This window comes from Octopus sinensis, linkage group LG5 (assembly GCF_006345805.1).
Source record: "Octopus sinensis linkage group LG5, ASM634580v1, whole genome shotgun sequence".
In the NCBI taxonomy this organism is placed as follows: Eukaryota; Metazoa; Mollusca; class Cephalopoda; order Octopoda; family Octopodidae; genus Octopus; species Octopus sinensis.
The window spans coordinates 108,152,718-108,172,389 of NC_043001.1; the positions used below are offsets into that span (position 1 = coordinate 108,152,718).

The following is a 19,672-nucleotide window of genomic DNA, read 5'->3' on the forward strand; positions in this document are numbered from 1 at the left end:
TTTTCATTCCTTTCTCCTACCTTTATATATATATACGCGGCAGGGAGACTTGCGTACTCTTATGATCCCTAGAGCATGTGCTAGTGGGGGACGTGTTCCTCTGGTAGGTTTAACCTTGCTGGTTTGGTCGAAGAGGAGGAATCAGACTAAAGTATATACATCGGCTCTCCAGATTCGGGGGTTGTGCTATAGGCTAATACCCTATACACGTAAAAATACACCTGTTACAGAAACCAACAACAGTTCATTTAACACTAATATATATATATATATATACACAATATGTTCGCTGCCATTCCCTGTATATCTGATTTTACGACAGGGTGATCTTCTCTTAGAGCAGTGTTTTAACGGCTCACAGTCAGTGATCTTCCACCACACTGGACACCAACCCGGAATCTCTAAGAACCCATGCTACTGAAAAATATCGTTCAAGCTACACCAGCTGTACTGGATTCCATGTTACCAGTAGAATCCACGAGATACCTCCTCACTAGTGACATACATACATACATACATACATACATACATACATACATACATACATACATACATACATACATACATACATACATACATACATACATACATACATACATACATACATACATACATACATACATACATACATACATACATACATACATACATACATACATACATACATACATACATACATACATACATACATACATACATATATCCCACATCATAAGCTGTTGCCCGAAAATGTCATCGTGGCATTATCTACCGATAAGACATGACTTTGTAGCTAGGACACTGCATAATAAAATCCGTCGGAATGATAACCCCGAGGACAAAGAAATAAGAAACCACAATATTGTAGAAGCCATAGCCACTAATACTAAAAAGAAATACTGGTGGAATGTCCCAGTGAAAACCTCAATAAAATGTAAGCACAACAGACCTGATATAATGATTTGGGATAGAGAAGAGAAACTGTTCGCAGTTGTGGAAATTAGCTGCCCAGAAGATGTTAACATAAAGCTGAAGATTAGTGAAAAAGTGGACACCTATGCTGAACAATTGAGAAATCTGAGGTTACTCTATCCAGATTACAAGTTCAGGTTCATACCTGTAATTATTGAGACTCTGGGATATGTAACACACTGCCTAAATACCAACCTTGAGAAATTAGGCTTCTCAAAACCTGAAAGCATAAAGCTAATTCGAAGACTACAGATCCAATCCATCACTGGAACTGTAAAAGTCTGTAAAACTTTTCAGAAGTTTATCATTTAAGTATATATAAATATGTCTAGATATGCAATTATATGCATGAGAATACCTACACAAAGCAAAGCATACAATTCTGCACATATACATACATATATATACCCACGCTTATCCCCCATTTTTTAGGAGGGGGTCACCACAACAAGACACACGCTAGGCATTCCGTTCATTTCATACAAACAAAAATACTGTTGTTGATGTTGAAATTCCAATGAAGGAGGTTTGGATCTAGATTAGAAACCGGCTCTTTATCGGCAAGAAATCTTGAAATAAAACTGAACAATGACGTACATACCTACATGAATGCATGCGCACATACACACACACACACACACACACACACTATCGCTGATTTTTCACAAACGTGAAAAAATATTTTTATGAGTGTTAAGAATTAAAACTGAACCGTCTAAGGGAAACAACTCCTATGTGAAAGACGATCGCTGGTTACGTTGTGGTAGTCGAAGTTAATTTCTTAACGGGACTGTTTACCCCCAATAATGAATTGGCGTAGACTATTCTTTTCTACTCTAGACACAAGGCTCACAATTTTGGGGGAGGGGGCCAGTCGGTTAGATCGTCCCCGTTATGCAACTGGTACTTAATTTATCGTCCACGAAAGGATAAAAGGCAAAGTCGACGCCGGCGGAATTTGAACTCAGAACATAAAGACAGACGAAATACCTATTTTTTTACTACACACAAGGGGCTACACACAGAGGGGACAAACGGATTAAGTCGAATATATCGACCCCAGTGCGTAACTGGCACTTATTTAATCGACCCCAAAAGGATGAAAGGCAAAGTCGACCTCGGCGGAATTTGAATTTAGGACGTAACGGTAGACGAAATACCGGTAAGGATTTCGCCCGGCGTGCTATCGAATCTGCCAGCTCACCGGCTTATTGGGGTAGACTATTAAGAAATTGTGGAGGCGTAATGGCCCAGTGGTTAGGGCAGCGGACTCGCGGTCGTAGGATCGCGGTTTCGATTCCCAGACCGGGTGCTGTGATTGTTTATTCAGCGAAAACACCTAAAAGCTCCACTAGGTTCCGGCAGGGGTGGGGGGGTCGATCCCTGCTGTACTCTTTCGCCACAACTTTCTCTCACTCTTTCTTCTGTTGGCCTGATCGCTTAGTCAGCGGGGTGGCGTCATTTGAAGGCTAAAACAATGCGAAGCGCATTGTGACCAGCGACGTGTAACAACATCTGATAGCTTGGTCGGTCACGTGATCACGTGATTAAGAAAGTAAGATGACCAGCGTACAATCTTTTTTCGCATACGAGTCATCTCCCTTACACTGTTCAATTTCCATTCTTCAACGTCGCAATGACTCCCTGGCTGGTAACTCAAACTAGCCGTGGACAAGCGCGTCTCCATGCATTCTGAGAGGAAAAACCATGCCTTTATATACTCCCTCAGCAACACCAACCTCAAGAAGTATTCTAGCAAACGTGATCTGGGTATTATTGCAAACAGCAATCTGCGTTGGACATTGTTAAGAAGGCTAAGGATGTCCTAGCATCGTTCAGTAAGACTTTTGTCTCCAGCAATTTATTGAAAACTGTATAAAACAGTGGTACGTCCGCTCTTACAAATTGCATCACCAATCTGGAACCCCTCTCTTGCTCAGCATATAAATCTCCTGGAAACTGTTCAGAAACGTGCAACAAAACGAATACCCACTGTCAGGTATCTATTTTACACTGGCCATCTTGCTTCTCTGGGAATGGACACATTGAAGCTCAGATGTCTGGTAACTGACTTGGTAGACACCCACAAGATTATCCACCATCTTTTCAACAGCCTTGGGCACCTTTTTGCATTCTATATGTCAAACACTCGGACATGCTCACGAAAAAAAAAAAAAAAAAAGCACCTATGACTTTCGGAAACATTTTGCACGCTTAGAATTGTTGAAGCATTAGTCATTCGCTGTTCGAGACACTACATCCTTCAAAACTTCGATGATTTCTGAAATCCGCCATCAGTACGCCCGATGCTTTATATATATATATGTAATCGATTTAATCCTTTTTTTCTCTCCTCGTTCAACCCCTCTGTGGGTAGTAAAGAAATAGGTATTTCGTCTGTCGTTACGTTCTGAGTTCAAATTCCGCCGAGGTCGACTTTGCCCTTCATCCTTTCGGGGTCGATAAATTAAGTACCAATTACGCACTGGGGTCGATGTAATCGACTTAATCCCTTTGTCTGTCCTTGTTTGTCCCCTCTGTGTTTAGCCCCTTGTGGGCAATAACGAAATATATACCCCATATGAAGTCAGTTTTCTTTTTTAGTTTTCTCGTGAAATATAATTCTTAGAATGCTGATTTCAAACACTAGTACGAGGATTCAGTTCTAGGTTTCAGATTTACATTAGAGATGAAGTCGATTATACTAAGTCCAATATTTAACTGGTATTTTATTTTAGCAAATAAAATATAGCAAAAGATAGCAACAGAAAGTTGAAAGCTGGCAAGAAATCAAATTGGAAATTCAAGGGACGTAACTCACATCCACCACGTTTTCTGCCGGCCTACAACCTTTATGTGGAGAGTAAAGTTAAATCCCCCACCTTTGCATGAAGGCTGTGTTATTGTCGAAGACGAAAGCACGTGACAATTGTTCCACGCGGTGTTTGTAATTAGCAAGTCGTGGAGAGAGAAATGGACATGTCCTGCGAAGACAAGCAGACGGAAGAGGAGGAAGAGATGGGGGATTCTCCGGCAGAAGAAGAAATTAAAAAAGATGAATCTCAGGAAATAAATGGTTTGTCGAAGAATCAACTTCGGAAATTAAAGAAACGTGAGAGATGGTTATTGGTAAAGAAAGAAAAACGGTAAGTTTTTGTCATTTAAGTCATATTAAGTCAGCCCCTTGGTCCAGCAGAATTGTAATTAAATGTATTCTATTTGTCATATACCCGTCCTTTTTACTTTTTAATGTGTCTTCTACCTCAATACTCAATGTGTTCTTCCTTTGCTTAAAATAATATATAATGAAATTATCGTATACAGTGCTCAGGTGCCCCACAACTTGTCGAAAGTGCGTATAAAGCATATGCAGTAATGTACAAATGCCTGGGAAGTGAACAGTGTACGAGTCAGGTAGATGCTTGCGTGTGTATGGAGGGGGAGAAAATCAGGTGTAGTGTTGGCCTCAGGAAGCATGGAAGTTTTGAAGGATGCAGTACTCCGACAACTAACAACTGATGCTGGCAGTTTGTTCCATGCTTCAGCAACTCTTTGCGTGAAAAAATGTTTCCGAAAGTCATGGGAGCTGTGCTGTTCTCTGACTTTGTAAACATGTCCACGGGTTCAACCCTTGTCCAGCAGAAATGTAATTAAATGAATTCTATTTGTGATATACCCGTTCTTCTTTTTTTTTTTTTTTTTTTTTTAAAGGTGTCTTGGGCTTCAATACTCAATGTGTTTTTCCTTTGCTTAAAATATTTGTGATTTGAAAGTTATTTACTATTTCTATCACGTTAGGTCTCCCTTATTTGCTCATCGGGAGAAGTGTTATTTTCTGTCGTACTTAATACAGCTGCTATCCCCCAACTATTTTGTAATTCGTAATTTTTATGTCCCTCAAACGTTATTGTAATTATTATCTGCAGTTTTTGTAATTCTTCCTTGTAATGTCACCGTCATCTGTTGCTCACCGGCATTTCGTCTGACATCTGGTTTCACCCAGGTCGACTTTGCTTTTCATCTTTTTGGGGTCGATGTAGTTGACTGACCCTTCCAAATATACCACTTTCGAAATCACGAGCAAAAATACTATTGTACCAATCTGATATTTAGAAGTCCTTAATTGTTAAACTGCTTACCTAAAAAAAAAATCAAAAATATAAAAAGGACTTCTGCTGAAACTTGCAAAAAAAAATTGTTATAGGCGTAGGATTGGCTGTGTGATAAGTAGCTTGCTTACGAACCACATGGTTCCAGGTTCAGTTCCACTGCGTGGCACCTTGGGCAAGTGTCTTCTACTAAGCCTCGGGCCGACCAAAAAGATTTGGTAGATGGAAACTGAAAGAAGTCTGTCGTATATATGTATATATATATGTGTCTGTGTTTGTCCCCTCAACATCGCTTGACAACCGATGCTGGTGTGTTTACTTCCCAGTAACTTAGCGGTTCGACAAAAGAGACCAATAGAATAAGTACTACGCTTCCAAAGAATAAGTCCTGGGGTCGATTTGCTCAACTAAAGGTGGTGCTCCAGCATTGTCACAGTCAAATGACTGAAACAAGTAAAAGAGAGAGATTCTGCCATGGTTGACTTTGCCTTTCATCCTTTCAGGGTCGATAAATTAAGTACCAGTGAGACACTGGGGTTGATGTAATCAACTAGTCCCTTCTCCAAAAATTTCAGGCCTTGTGCTTAAAGTAGAAAGGATTATTATTATTCTTTTTTATGAAATCAATAAACCACTGGTTGCCTTGTAGTGAATATTCATGTCCAGTTTATATTGACTTTGCCTTTCATCTAACCAAGATCAATAAAATATCAGTGCATGCTTGTTCCTCTGTGTGTATGTGTTTGTGCTTGTTCCTTGTCGCATTTTAAACTTGAAGAAAATGGCTATTTTTTTCTTCAATGAACTCCATCTCACCGATGCAAGCATAGAAAAGCAGGCATTAACGCTACTGTATTTATTTTGAGATGCTCTGTGTTTCTTTCAATTACTTTAAATATAACAAAGAAATTAGTAAAATAACTTAATTATCATTGAGCTCGTTTTTAGGAACATAAATTGTGACTAAGGTTTGGTGGAAGATTTTAATTCAAAACTTATGAAAACAAGACATTTGTACTACAGAGCCAGAGCTGGTTTAAGCCTGGTTGGTAACAAAAGGGTTAAAAACGATGGTAATGATTATATATCATGTTAACATGCAACCTTAACAGAGGAATTTTATCAGCCTAACATTTATATAACTTTGAGGAAATGCAGAACTTACTGGTGGTATGCTTGTCCTTTATGGAAGTTGAGCATAAAATTACTTGAAGTCAACTCAGCTATTGAGAATTATATTAAAATACAGATTCTCGTTGCTGTTTTTGAAAGTAAGTTACAAATGTCAGTTATGCTACACAGAGTTAGACATTTACTTCCAGCTTAGCTTGGGAAATGTTTTTAATTTGACTGCAAAATTGAGAATAGCATAGTAGTTGAAGAAAAAAATTTTTTAATGGAATCTTTGGCCAGATATGGAATTTATTTTCGCTAGAATATGTGTACAGATGTGTGTATGTGGGTGTATTAGTGTTGTCCTCATTTGAGAAGACAAGCAACATTCCAGTTTATTGTCATTCAATACAAATACAATAAAACTGTATCTAAAGATGAATGAACACAAACAATAAAGCAGAAATAGCAATTAATATGATCGTTTGATCTTCTAGAATTAATTGCTGAATCTTCATGAAATCATCATCATCATTGTTGGACGGTTTGACTAGGGGCTGGCAAGCCAGGAGGCTGCACGAGGCTCCAATCTGATCTAGCAGTATTTTTACAGCACAGGAGCCAGTCAGGCGGCACTGGCATCGGCCACATTCGGATGGTTTCTTAGTAAAAGACACACTTGGTGGTCTTTGTTAGTGTTATTATCATTAGCATCCTCTTTTTCTTGCTTGCATGAATTGGACAGAGTTTATTGAGGCAGATTTTCTACTATCAAATGCACTTCCAGCTGCCAACCACCACCTGTTTCCAAGCAAGGTAATATTTCACCATGGCCTGATATGTTTTTTGCAGCATATTGAAAATAACACTGCTTGTATGATGGTGACAATCATATACATATTCAGAGTGGTGAGCTGGCAAGATCGTTAGCACGCCGGGCGAAATGTTTAGCGGTATTTCGTCTGCTGTTACGTTCTGAGTTCGAATTCCGCCGAGGTCGACTTTGCCTTTCATCCTTTCGGGGTCGATTAAATAAATACCAGTTACGCACTGGGGTCGATATAATCGACTTAATCTGTTTGTCTGTCCTTGTTTGTTCCCTCTGTGTTTAGCCCCTTGTGGGTAGTAATGAAATACATATACAATTACTGGACAAGGAGACATAAGCATATACACACACTCACAAACACACACGTACACATATACACACAGGCTTCCTTCAGTTTCTATCTCACAAGGCTATGGTCAGCCCAGGGCTATACTAGAAGACACTTGCTCAAGGTGCCATGCAGTGGAACTGAACCCAAAACCTATGCCTATTATTACTTTATAGTAAAACAAAAAAAAAATTTATAATGATGGCATGAATGTTAATTAGGATAAATTAGAAGTTACATAACATTAACATACATTAGCAACATTGCTGTAATTAAATGAACTTGATTGGGTCAGACAAGGGTTGTTTAGATAGACTTTCTATGGCCAGATGCTCTTTCTGTTACAAATCCCCTTCCTGCCTCCCAGCAGAAGATAATATCTGCCCTAATCATTTAACCCTTTAGTGTTCAGGTTATTTTACCAAATGTAATGTTAATTTATTCATATTGTTTTGAATTAATTATGCATTATCTCTCTTCCTTGAGATTTCAATGATGTGCTTGTTTAATGTTGAATAACATTGTGGGGTAGGTGTGAGAGCCTGAATCTGGTCTGTTTGAACATAAAACATATGGAAATTTTGGCTGGATATGGCTGGTTTAAATGCTAAAGGGTTAAATATGTACAGCTCAGTAGCTGGACATATTTTAACAGATGATTTCTGACAAATGATGCCATTTTATATGAATGGTGGCTTTGTTTACAATCAGTGAGCAAATATCAAGACCAGACTTGCATACACACACACACACACATGCAGATCCATTTATTCATCAATCTCCAGTATTATTATATTGTTACTCTCCACCCACGCCCCCTTTTTCTTTTGTCTTCTCACTAATCACCTCCTCCCATCTGACCCAATTATATTTCCTCCGCCTTCCCAAATGGTATTCACCACTTCCTGCATTCTTCTCCTCTATCGCCATCTCTAACCATCTGTCACTCCTTTAATATCTACCTACCCATCCACTCTTGCCCATATCTCTACCCCTATTCTGTTTTACACTGCCCTTCATCATCATTGTTTAATGTCCACTTTCCATGCTGGCATGGGTTGGACGGTTTGAGTGAGGTCTGGCAAGCCAGGAGGCTGCACCAGGCTCCAATCTGATCTGGCAGAGTTTCTGCAGCTGGATGCCCTTCCTAACACCACTCCAAGAGTGTAGTGGGTGCTTTTTATGTGCCACCAGCTTGGGGGCCGGTTAGGTGGCACTGGCCTCTACCATGTTTGAATGATGCTTTTCACATGCCACTGGCATCGATCATGTTTGAATGGTGCTTTTTACGTGTCACTGGCACGGGTACCAATCAGGTGGCACTGGCATCGACCACATTCAATTGGTGCTTTTTACATTCTACAAGCATGAGTGCCAGTCAGGTGGCACAATAGGTACTGCTGTAGTACACATGCTGCGTACATTCCTACAACACTGTTTTCTTTACATGCTATAAAGGCAGAAGTAATCTGTAATAAAAATGGCTAGTTTAAATGTTTAAGGCAGATACAGTTCCATTTATTTTTGTTAAATATATTTTCAGGAAACATGAACGACTGAAAAAGAAGAAACGTAAAGCAGAAGCCGTTGAGAAGGGGCTCGATGTTGGTCCCTCGAGAAAAGCTTTGAAACAAAATTCCATGAAACAATCCAAATGTCAAATGAAAGTTGTCATTGACTGTTCATTTGATAGTTACATGTCTGAAAAGGTAGGTCTTGCTAATATTATCTTTCCAATATTATTAGTGTTATAATTCTAATTTAGTCATTGGTGGTTAGCGTTGGCGGTTGGCATTAAGAAAGGGATTAAGAAAGTCAAAGCAAACATTGGAGCTTGGCATGGTCTGCTGGCTCTTTGGATTATATCAAGCTGTCTAATCCATGCCAATATTGGAGATGGACATTAACCCTTTAGCATTCAGATTATTCTGTCAAGAGCCTGGTGCAGCCATCTGGTTCGCCAGCCCTCAGTCAAAATCGTCCAACCCATGCTAGCATGGAAAGTGGACGTTAAACGATGATGATGATAATGATAATAGTATTTATTCATTCATATTGTTTTAAGCTAATCATGCATTATTTCGTAGCTTTAAGATTTCGATGATGTTATCACCTGTTTTTAGATTGACATTATAGGTTGGTGTGCGATACCAAATCTGGGCAGTTTTAACAGAAAACAGGTAGATTATTTGGGCCGGATATGACCGGTTTAAACACTAAAGGGTTAAATGATGGTGCCTGTGCTGGTGGCACGTAAAATGCACCATTTGTGCGTGATCGATGCCAGTGCTGCCTGACTGGCCCCCATGCTAGTGGCATGTTAAAAGCACCCGTTACACTCTTGGAGTGGTTGACGTTAGGAAGGACATCCAGCTGTAGAAACCTTGCCTGATCAGACTGGAGCCTGTTGCAGCCGCGTGCCTACCAGTCCTCAGTCAAACCAGCCAACCCATGCCAGCATGGAAAGCAGACATTAAGCGATGATGATGACGATGGTGATAAAAGTCGTTTCCATGCATGTAAAGAAAACAGTGTTTTAGGAATGTACGTAGCACGTGTACTACAGTAGTACCATGCATACTGGGATTGAAAAGCAGAGGCGAATTATGCATAGTAATCAGAGTCTGAGACCCCCTTCGGTCACGACACAGACCATGGGATTGCACCTAGAAAATTACCCTCCCAGGCACAAGTCCATGGCAGGTTGTGTTTGGAAGTCCAGCAGTCGCCCATGCATACCGGCCTCTTCTCTCTATGCTACCAGTGTTTTTGAAGGGAAAGGTAAAGGGGCCAATACAGCTTGGCACCTGTGACGTCGCAACTCATTTCTACAGCTGAGTGAACTGGAGCAACGTGAAATAAAGCATCTTGCTCAAGAACACAACACGCAGCCCGGTCCGGGATTCAAGCTCACAACCTCACGATTGTAAGCTCGACGTTCTAACCACTGAGCCATGCACCTTCACAGTAATCAGAGTAGGCTTCATAATTTTATTGAATTAGGTGCACATTTTGTCATAAAAGGAAAATGTTGCTATCGATCTATTTTATTCAAAGTAGGCACTGCCTACCTAGGAGGTTTGTCCCTGGTGTATACATATGCATGCGTTGCTATCTCCTTGCTAACAATGTCTTTCATATCCAATCTTCCATGAAAACATGTCCGGTCTTGGGGAAATATTACCTTCCTTTGAAACAGGTAATGATATGCAACAGGGAGGGCGACTCACTGTAGAAGATCTGCCTTGATGAAATTCTATCTGACCCATACAACCACAGGCAAGTGGACAGTGATACGGTGGTGATGTAATAACCCTGTTGTCTGCTCCTACCAATTTCTAATCTATAATATAAATTAGACATGGGCGATCGTTGTATTCTTTCTTGTCTTGAGGTTCACAGCCAAATGGCTGGGTGGATTCACGTGAAAAATGGCACACATGTGAAGACGGCTGCATAGATTGGAATGCAGTTTGTATTTTTTACTCAGCCCACATACTTACCGAGAAAATCGATTAAAACTTGTTCTAATGGAATTCCCCCTCTTTCTTCTGCCATTAAAACAACCAATTGCGTAAAAGCTGTTTTCTGACGGGGTGGGGTAGGGAAAGTTTCCAACAGCTGGAGGCTCCAATCGAAACAGGGGACTCAAAATTATATGGTTGAGAAACGCTGTTATAGATTATGCCTAACCGAAAACGATCACAACCACACCATCCAAACAGACCGAGTGAAACCGGGCTTAGCTGCTAGTTACTCTTATAATCAGCTAAAAATCCTTGGTTCCTGAAATTGTGCATTTTCCTATATTCGTATTTGTTTCGTTCAATTCCAGGATGTCATGAAGCTTGTGAAGCAGTTACAGAGCTGCTACTCACTGAACCGACGTGCTGAGAACCCTCTTCAGGTAATGTCACAATCGTTAAGGGTCATTTACTCGTTTCAGGCATCATTAGACTGCGGCCATGCTTGGGCACCGCCTTGAATTTTTAGTCGAATGAAGTGACCCCAGTACTTGCCTTTTTTTTTTTTCTTTTTAAACTTGATACTTATTCTATCAGTTGCTTTTGCCAAACCGCTAAGCTACAGGAATGTAAACACACAAACACTGGTTGTTAAGTGGTCGTGTGAGACAAAAACACTCATAGCTATATATATATATATATATATATATATATATATAAAAATATATGTATATATATATATATCACCGTGACCGACCAGGCTATCACATGTTGCTAGGCATCGCTGGTCACAATGCGCTTCACATTGTTTTAGCCTTCAAATGATGCCACCCTGCTGGCTACACGTGCAGGCCAACAGAAGAAAGAGTGAGAGAAACTTGTGGCAAAAGAGTACTGCTAGGATCGCCACCGCCCCCTGCCAGAGCCTCGTGGCGCTTTAGGTGTTTTTGCTCAATAAACACTCACAGCGCCCGGTCTGGGAATTGAAACCGCAATCCTACGACTGCAAGTCCACTGCCCTAACCACTGGGCCATTGCACCTCCACACACACACACACATACATATATACACACACACACACACACACGACCAGCTTCTTACAGTCTCCATCTACCAAATCCATTTACAAGGCTTTGGTTGACCTGAAATTACAAAAGGCACCAGCTCAAGATGCCACGCAGTGGGACTGAACTCTGGACCATCTGGTTGGGAGACAAGCTTATCAGTGTCGCAGTCTTCCTTGTTACTATTTCTCATATGCTTCCTTTTCTGGTGCCTCCTTACGACCCTCCCAATCTGCTGCATATCGCCTTTCCTCATCATGTGGGCCTTACCAATGGCAGTTGTTATTTTGATACCGACTTCTTAAATGACAAAGGCTTTTCTTCCGCAGACTTCTTCTTCCTTAAACAAACACTCAAAGAAGCTGCTGTGGCACGTAAAAAGCACCATCTGAACGTGGCCGATGCCAGCGCCACCTAGACTGGCTTCTGTGCCGGTGGCACGTAAAAAGCACCATCCGAATCGTGGCTGATGCCAGTGCCGCCTTGACTGGCTTCCGTGCCGGTGGCACGTAAAAAGCACCATCCGAATCGTGGCCGATGCCAGCGCCGCCTTGACTAGCTTCTGTGCCGGTGGCATGTAAAATGCACCAATCCGACTGGCCGTTGCCAGCCTCGCCTGGCACCTGTGCAGGTGGCACGTAAAAAGCACCCACTACATTCACCGAGTGGTTGGCGTTAGGAAGGGCATCCAGCTGTAGAAACACTGTCTGATCAGACTGGAGCCTGGTGCAGCCTCCTGGCTTCTTAGACACCGGTCGAACTGTCCAACCCATGCTAGCATGGAGAACGGACGTTAAACGAAGATGATGATGATGAAGAAGAATTCAGCTGTTTTGTAGAGACATGAAAACAGTTCATTCCTAACATTCTCATTTGGTTATTCTCTCTCTTACAGCTCTACATTTGTGGATGCAGTGGCAAGACTCAGGAAAGATTAGACAACATCGGTGACTGCAGCAGATGGGATGTAAGCCAACACGATTATTGATTTGTTTCTTGTGTTTCTTTTTCTTTTTTTTTAATTTTTAGAGGTATCTATGTGATAAGCACCTTATAGCAATAATGACATCTGGGGAGAAATGGGAAAACTGCACTGTGTCAGAAGAAGTTACTTATGACATAATGTGTGTATGTTTGGTTGTGTCTGTCCAAGAACTTGGAGATCTCTGTGCAAATGTCCCTGTCCAGAATGGAAGCACATTTCACTCAATCACCTCTGCCTGGTGAGATGTGTGAAGGGGTCGTCTGTTTTTAACATTCTGTAAAGAGTTTTGGCACTAAAAACAGCTTTATATAAGGCACAAAGAGAAGATACTAGAAAATTGAATCAAGCAATGGTTTAACACTGTTTGGTTGCTTAATGGACCGATCAAATGAAACTACTGTGGTTGGCTCATAATATCTGTCAGTGTATCTAGAGATTCGGTTTCGAATCCCTGCTACAGACAGGTTCGAAAAGAATGTTGATGGCAACAGTTTTCGGTATGCAAGCCATTCAGAAAGTCCTGCAGTCTACAATTTTTCCATGACTGTTATATTGTCTAAAATTATTCTTTTTGTATTCTTTAATGAAATTAATCTCTATGGATTGAGCCAAGTCCTTGGAACTCACTATTCACAATTGTTAATAAAGCTATACAAGGGAAATAACCCTTGTCACTGTTCTGTAAATGCTTGACTTTGATAAAAAAAAAATTTCTTTACTGTATCGCTTTGTGAAGATACATTCCTTAATTTTAATCAAGTAAATTTGAGTTTTGCTAAAGTTACAATGTACTTACTTTGAAATTACTATTTTCATTTGTGGTCACTTAGAACTTAGTTTTCCCGTAGATGGCGCTCCTAAGTTAATGATATATTCAGAAATTTCTTACCTCAAACTTACATCAACTTGAGTCTTCTTCACCTTTACATTTTCTGTTGTTTCTTTATTTTTTTTTAAGAAGTTAATGGAAAAAATAAACCTCAACTTCAGTTGATTTAGGTCGATCTTAGCAAATGTAATTAAAAGACCTAAAAAGAAATATTGAAGTGATCGATGCCAGGCCTGCCAGACTAGTTCTTGTGCTGATGGCACATAAAAAGCACCTACTACACTTTCAGAGTGGTTGGCACTAGGAAGGGCATCCAGCTACATTGCCAGATCAGATTAGAGCCTGGTGCAGCTGCTGGCTCTCCATACCTCAGTCAAACCGTCCAACCCATGCCAGCATGGAAAACGGATGTTAAACAATGATTACTTTTATACAAATGATAAGTAAATGAATAATATCGAAAGCAAGACATTTTCAAGTATTTTATTTGGGCAATTAAGTACTTTTTATATTAATTAATAACTTCTTTGATTTTTTTTTTTTTTTTTTGAGAAAGCATTTTGGTATCAGGCTCTACCATAACAGTTCTTAGTTTCAATTGGTCCTCCAAATGTTCACCTCTCAATTGTGTTCTCGGCGAATTCTTGATTTGCGTCCAGTATGGGAATGTAGATTCACAATGGTATGTTGAAGAAAAGTAGGGAATTAGTCAGCATGCATGTTCATGAAGACAAAGATATTCTATCACATTTTTCCAAATTTCAATTGGATTTCCCCTCTAGTCAAACAGAGATTTCAGGATATTACCTTCAGACATTTCAATAAGCTCCATTTGTAACTCTGATACATTAACTAGGTGAGGCTGGAAAGCAAGTTATGTTTTTCAAAATCATTGTATCTTTTATTATAGTCTTCTATTAATGATTCTAAAACTGACATATATTCTTCAAAAGATTCATAGATATCTTCATTTTCACTCATTACCTTTGTAAGCTGAGGAAAGTGTTCTTCTGGAAGTTTTGATTGAGCCAAAAGGATCCTGAAAAACGACAATATTTTTTTGAAATGCCCAACTTCTTTGCCACCTTAAATAAATACATTTATTTTTGCGTTGCAGTGAAATGTTTTACTCATTTTGTTTTGACATCACATATAAATGCAACATTCCTTTCATTTATGTGTATTGTAAGTTTAGGGCATATAATGATTTTAGACAAAAAATTTTCAATGTCAAAACAGAAAGAAAATATACTGATGGATGCACATGGCTGCACTGGGAGGCCACAGGTTCCCCATTTCTGGGTTAGACAGTTTGGCCGAAACCGGTAAGCCAGAGAGCTATACCAGGTTCCAGTCTGATTTTGGCTTGGTTTCCACAGCTGGGTGCCCTTCCTAATGTCAGCCACTTCAAGTGTAGTGCTGCCTTTTACGTGTCACTGGCACTGGCCATAACTACGATTGTTACCAAAAGCAGTCTATTTCAAAAACAAAAATGCAAAAGTGGAAAAAAATTAAAAATTGTTTACTTTTTTTTTTTTAGGTGAACTTCTCTCCTGAAAAGTACAGTGAATTGTTTGACAAAAGCTCTCTTATTTATTTGTCTAGTGAATCAGACAATGTCTTAGATGACCTTCAAGAAGACAAAGTCTATGTGATCGGAGGTCTTGTGGACCACAACCATTATAAGGTAAGGGAACAGTACTTTCCATGACATTGATCTATCTTGATTCTTGCCTCGGCTGATGGACAGGCATTTTTTCCCCCTTTTCTTATATCCCATAGTTTTCAGGCAAATGTAGTCTTCTCTAGCCTTAGTCTGATAAAAGCCTTGTGAATGAATTAGGCAGACAGAAACTGAAGGAAGACTATCATGTGTGTATATATGTATATACATATATTTGTGTGTGTGTGTATCAAGGATTAAAAAGAAAGAATATATATTTCTTTATTGCCCACAAGGCGCTAAACATAGAGGGGACAAACAAGGACAGACAAAGGGATTAAGTTGATTACATCAACCCCTGTGCAAAACTGGTACTTTGTTTATCGACCCCAAAAGGATGAAAGGCAAAGTCGACCTCAGGGGAATTTCAACTCAGAATGTAACGACAGACGAAATACCGCTAATCATTTCGCCTGGCGTGCTAACGTGTCTGCCAGCTCGCCGCCTTATTAAACAGAAAGACTATGAGGAGAAGAGTTTAGCTCATCAGCAGGATTTGATAAGATAGTGTGTAAATGTAAACAATCAAACATTCTTACTATGTTGACTTGTATTCCAGAAAATATGGCATTTCATAGAAATATCCTCATTTTCACCAATGTTTCATTTTGCAGTCATTACTTGGGACAGGACTATAAAAGTTGGATGGAGTTTTTATTTACATTATAGTTTTTTGTTTTGTTTGTGTGTCTCAGTTAACTTTTTCACAATTTGTTATTTTGTTCCAGGGTCTTTGCCATCGTCTGGCAGTGGACGCCGACATCTCTCATGCCCAACTCCCCATATCACAGTATTTAGAAATGAAGTCCAGGAAGGTGCTCACAGTGAACCACGGTACGTCTAGCCCTACGTTAGTCCTTTACTGAACCCACTTTACATTCATCATCATCGTCGTTTAACGTCCGCTTTCCACATGGTTCCTGGTTCAGTCACACTGCATGGCACCTTGGGCAAGTGTCTTCTATAGCCTTGGGCAGACCAAAGCCTTGTGAGTGGATTTGGTAGGCAGAAACCGAAAGAAGCCTGTCATATATATATATATGTGTGTGTGTGTGTATGTATGTATATATGTGTGTGTATGTATATATGTATGTGTGTGTGTATGTATGTATACTCTTTTACTCTTTTCAGTCATTTGACTGCAGCCATGCTGGAGCACCGCCTTTAATCGAGCAACTCGACCCCGGGACTTATTCTTTGTAAGCCCAGTACTTATTCTATCAGTCTCTCTTGCCGAACTGCTAAGTTACGGGGACATAAACACACCAGCATCAGTTGTCAAGCAATGCTAGGGGGACAGACACACATATATATATATACGACAGGCTTCTTTCAGTCTCCGTCTGCCAAATCCACTCACAAGGCTTTGGTTGGCCTGAGACTATAGTAGAAGACACTTGCCCAAGGTGCCACGCAGTGGGACTGAACCCGGAACCATGTGGTTGGTAAGCAAGCGCCTTACCACACAGCCACTCCTACGCCTGTGTGTGTGTGTGTGTGTATGTGTATGCATGTGTGCGTGCATGTGCGTATGTGTATGCATGTGTGTGTGTGTTTGTATGCATGTGTATATATGTGTGTGTGTATGTATGTGCATGTATGTGTGCATGTCTGTATATGTATGTGTGTGTATATGTGCGTGTGTGTGCATGTGCGTGTGTGTGTATGTGTGCATGTGCGTGTGTGTGTATGTGTGCGTGTGCATGTCCGTATGTATGTGTGCGTATGTATGTATGTGTGTATATGTATATATGTGTGTATGTATGTATGTGTATGTATATATGTACATGTGTGTATATGTTTGTGTGTCTGTTTTTCCTCCCAACATCACTTGACAACTGATGCTAGTGTCTTTACGTCCCCCATAACTTAGCGGTTCAGCAAGAGGGCCTGATAGGATAAGTACTAGGCTTCCAAGGAATAACTCCTGGGGTCAATTTACTCGACTAAAAGCAGTGCTCCAGCATGGCTACAGTCAAATGACTGAAACGAGTAAAAGAGTAAAGATTAAAGAGTAACATCTTTTGTGACCCATTAATAAAAGGTCCCTTTCTAGAAAGGATCTTCCATTTGATGTTGTAGTTGATTCTATCTTTACAGATTAATGGCAAGTGTTCAAAACTATGCCTTTTCACATTCAATATAAGAATAATTCCATTCAAAATGAGAATGAAAAATACTGTTTTGCTTTAATTATTTATCACAAATAATAAACAGATTTTTGTGTTATCTCATTTTATTCACTATGTAATATGATTTATGGAAATAAATAATATATAAACTTAGTGAATACATTGATAATGAATGGAACGATAAACACAAAAATCTGTTTATTTTTTGTGGTACATAAATAAAGCAGAAAATACTGTATTTCTTATTCTCATTCTTAATAGAATTATTCCATTTTCGATGGAACTATCCATATTGAATGTAAAATGGTGCAGTGCTTCATTGGTTTGGGAACAGAATACTAAATTGTATATTCAGGACCGACTGACTGGCCCCCGTGCCAGTGGCACGTAAAAAGCACCATCTGAACATGGCCGATGCCAGTACCTGACTGGCTCCTGTACCAGTGGCATGTAAAAAGCACTATCCGAACGTGATCAATGCCAGGCCTGCCTGACTGGCTTCTGTGCCAGTGGCACAAAGAGCACCCACTACTCTCTCTGGGTGGTTGGTGTTAGGAAGGACATCCAGCTGTAGAAACACTGCCAGATCAGGCTGGCTCTCCAGACCTCAGTCAAACCGTCCAACCCATGCTAGCATGGGAAGCAGACATTAAACGATGATGGTGATGACACAAGCTGTTTGGAACAAAGTGCCAAGCTTTATTTCAGGAGATCCCTAGAGTATAGAACTTTATTCAAGAGGTTTTCCTCTTTCATTACTTAAACACATTGAAATAAGGAAATTGAACAACACTAAGCATTTATATAATTTGTGAAAGCTAAACTATTATAATCTTTATCATCATCATCATTATCATTCAACGTCTGTTTTCCATGCTGGCATGGGTTGGACAGTTTGACAAGAGCTGGAATGGCCAAGCAGGAGCCACACCAAGTTCCAGTGTCCGTTTTGGCATTGTTTCTAGGAAGGGCATCCAGCTGTTAAAACCATCTCCAGACTTTACCAGTTCCTGTCAAACTGTCCAACCCATGCCAGCATGGAAAATAGAAGCTAAATGATGATACTCTTTTACTTGTTTCAGTCATTTGACTGTGGCCATGCTGGAGCACCGCCTTTAGTCGAGCAAATCGACCCCAGGACTTATTCTTTGTAAGCCTAGTACTTATTCTATCGGTTTCTTCTTGCTGAACCACTAAGTTACGGGGACATAAACACACCAGCATCGGTTGTCAAGCGATGTTGGGAGGACAAACACAGACACACATACATATATACGACGGGCTTCTTTCCATCTACCAAATCCACTCACAAGGACTTGGTCGGCCCGAGGCTATAGTAGAAGACACTTGCCCAAGGTGCCATGCAGTGGGACTGAACCCAGAGCCATGTGGTTTGTAAGCAATCTACTTACCACAGAGCCACTCCTACACCTGATGATGTTAATAACTTGTGCACCTTCTATATTATTAGATTAACAGATTTTTTTTTTTTTTTTACAGTATTTGAGATTCTTCTGCAATATACCAAGACTAAAGATTGGAGCAAATCTCTGTTCCAAGTAATTCCTGGAAGAAAGGGCGTCAAGTGTTTGACCAATGAAAGTTCCAGGGACGAAACGGAAGCTGACGCTAACATGAAAGCAGATTGTGATAAAACAGATAAAACGCCTGATTCTGAATCAGCCAAAGATGAAGAACCAACTCAGATGAAAAGTTAATCTAGAAGAAAATAAAAAATACTTTTCTGTATAAAAAAAAAATATTTTTATGCCTATTTTTGCTTGTTCTTATTTTAAAGGAATTTGTGCATTTATGTAAAATCTACAGACATTTATTTTATGTACAATAAACTGTCCATCAAAACTCCATAGTATTGTCCATTGGTAAGAAATTCCGTTTATGCCAGAGAGAAGATCAATCTAATAGGATTAGCATCCAAATCTTTCTCAAGATTCCGTTACCAAAATTACAAGGTGGCCCAAAAGTAGGTTTACAGTTATCACAAAGGCACCTTAAATTTCTTTTAAAACATTCCGTTATATTTAAATTTCTATCTTACAATTAACTAAATTAGCATGTGTCATATCATTACCAGTGCCGGCTGACTGGTCCTGTGTCGGTGGCACATAAAAAGCACCATTCGA

At 39.9% G+C, this 19,672-nt stretch overlaps 1 protein-coding gene across 1 annotated transcript; it reads left to right on the top strand.

Moving 5' to 3' along the window:
* Positions 1-3,854: 3,854 nt before the first annotated feature.
* On the top strand, positions 3,855-19,394 carry LOC115211978 (tRNA methyltransferase 10 homolog A). The gene is made up of 7 exons (XM_029780754.2): positions 3,855-4,097; positions 8,874-9,039; positions 11,166-11,237; positions 12,755-12,826; positions 15,214-15,360; positions 16,125-16,230; positions 19,029-19,394. Exons 1-7 carry the CDS (start codon positions 3,925-3,927, stop codon positions 19,244-19,246), a joined length of 954 nt encoding a protein of 317 aa, XP_029636614.1. The 5' UTR covers positions 3,855-3,924; the 3' UTR covers positions 19,247-19,394.
* The last annotated feature ends 278 nt before the right edge of the window (positions 19,395-19,672 follow it).